Source organism: Rutidosis leptorrhynchoides, chromosome 7 (genome assembly GCF_046630445.1).
Source record: "Rutidosis leptorrhynchoides isolate AG116_Rl617_1_P2 chromosome 7, CSIRO_AGI_Rlap_v1, whole genome shotgun sequence".
NCBI lineage: Eukaryota > Viridiplantae > Streptophyta > Magnoliopsida > Asterales > Asteraceae > Rutidosis > Rutidosis leptorrhynchoides.
This window is the reverse complement of record NC_092339.1, coordinates 367,995,005-367,996,562: the sequence shown is the minus strand read 5'-3', so window position 1 is coordinate 367,996,562 and position 1,558 is coordinate 367,995,005. Positions and strand designations below refer to the sequence as shown.

Sequence of the window (1,558 nt, the reverse complement as noted above, 5' to 3'; positions counted from 1 at the left end):
AGTCAATCAGCCTACAGATGAATATAACGATCCTACATTTGTATTTTATGCAAAAGAAAAAAATGACCAACGTAACGTACCAATGCTACTTTAAGACAACAGCTAATCCAATGACATAACAGAACAAGAATTCGAAAATGATGACGATTAAGTTTGGAAGATGGATGCATTACTGATTCAAATATTCAACAACCAAAGTTTTCATTATTAAAACCTTTGACAATATAAATAGTTAAAACCTCAAAGTAAACATGAAAAACCAATACCTAAGAACCCATTAACCGGGTCATGTCAAACTTGTTCAATATCCCGACAAGGTTGAGGTATGCCCTTTACATTAAATTCTACGGTCATATATATTAATCGCTTCCTTGTTGTTATAATCATGCAGACATACACATCGATATCCCAATTTTGACAGCTCCATAACACCTGCATCTGATTCTTTTACATTAATATTTCCAAGAAAAAGATACCTCAAATTACAACCATACTTCCCAATAAACCCGAGACCTTTATCCGTCAACCACCCACCATCAAGCTGAGAAAATATACTTAGCATTTCAAGTTTATCGCAACGAATTAACAAAGACCGGACACCATTGTCTAGTGCTGGTACATTTTTCTTTTGCCAAAGATACAATTCAAAATCCTTAAGCTTTCTCATATTCTTTCCAATAAACCTCATAACTCTATTCGTCATATTAATGGCACCAATATGTAAACATTCTAACTCAACACAATGTTTTGCGATATGAATAACCCCATTATGTGACACCTTAGGCGAAATAACAATAAGCGTTCTCAAATTCTTGCAATAAATAGTGATGTCTTGCAATTCTTGATCCTTAATGTCATTCGGCAAATGTAGTACTTTCAAGTTACGACAACTCTTAATCAACTGAAAATCGCTGGCTTTATAAACAGAACTACAATATAATTTCGTTATCAAATGTGCAAACGGAAGAATAAACTTTGCATCAATTGTGCAGCTTATCGACAATTGCTTCACACTCTCAGGAAACATAAAACTCTTATATTCATCCTTATGTTGATTGATAAATTTACCACCAGCGAATTCTACTAGATTAACCGCGTAACTAAAAAATCCCACAAGATCAATATAATCATATTTTGCATCTATCTTAACTGAAATTAGGTGCTTGCAATTTTTTGCAACAAATTCAAGATCTTTTAAATCATACTTTAAACCCTGAAAACATAACTTTTCAATTCCTGTGCTCAGTTCCTGTAACCAATTTTCACCATTTTCATCATTAATCATGTTAGCAACCACACATAAATCCCTCAATTAGTACAATATTTTGCTACATGATATAACCCTAACCTGGAAAAACGACTGCACAACGATATCTCAATTACGCGCAAGTGTTTGCCACGTGATTTTACTAATAACTCAAGATCAGAATCTCTTAGAGAAACCTTTTTGAGACGAATGGAATTCAAGAGATTTAAACTAGTGGTAATTTTTTGAACCCATTGAGTGAAGGTGATGAAGTCATTGGCAGGTGATCCATGCAGGGTTAGTGATTGGAGA

At 33.8% G+C, this 1,558-nt stretch overlaps 1 protein-coding gene across 1 annotated transcript; it reads right to left on the bottom strand.

The window, feature by feature from the left end:
- Window positions 1-337: 337 nt before the first annotated feature.
- On the bottom strand, window positions 338-1,285 carry LOC139860498 (coronatine-insensitive protein 1-like). Its single transcript, XM_071849253.1, has one exon. It carries the CDS (start codon window positions 1,283-1,285, stop codon window positions 338-340), a length of 948 nt encoding a protein of 315 aa, XP_071705354.1.
- Window positions 1,286-1,558: the final 273 nt, after the last annotated feature.

Bases quoted from the DNA above. Each gene is read 5' to 3' on its own strand.
- LOC139860498 (XM_071849253.1), bottom strand. From the start codon at position 1,285: ATGATTAATGATGAAAATGGTGAAAATTGGTTACAGGAACTGAGCACA.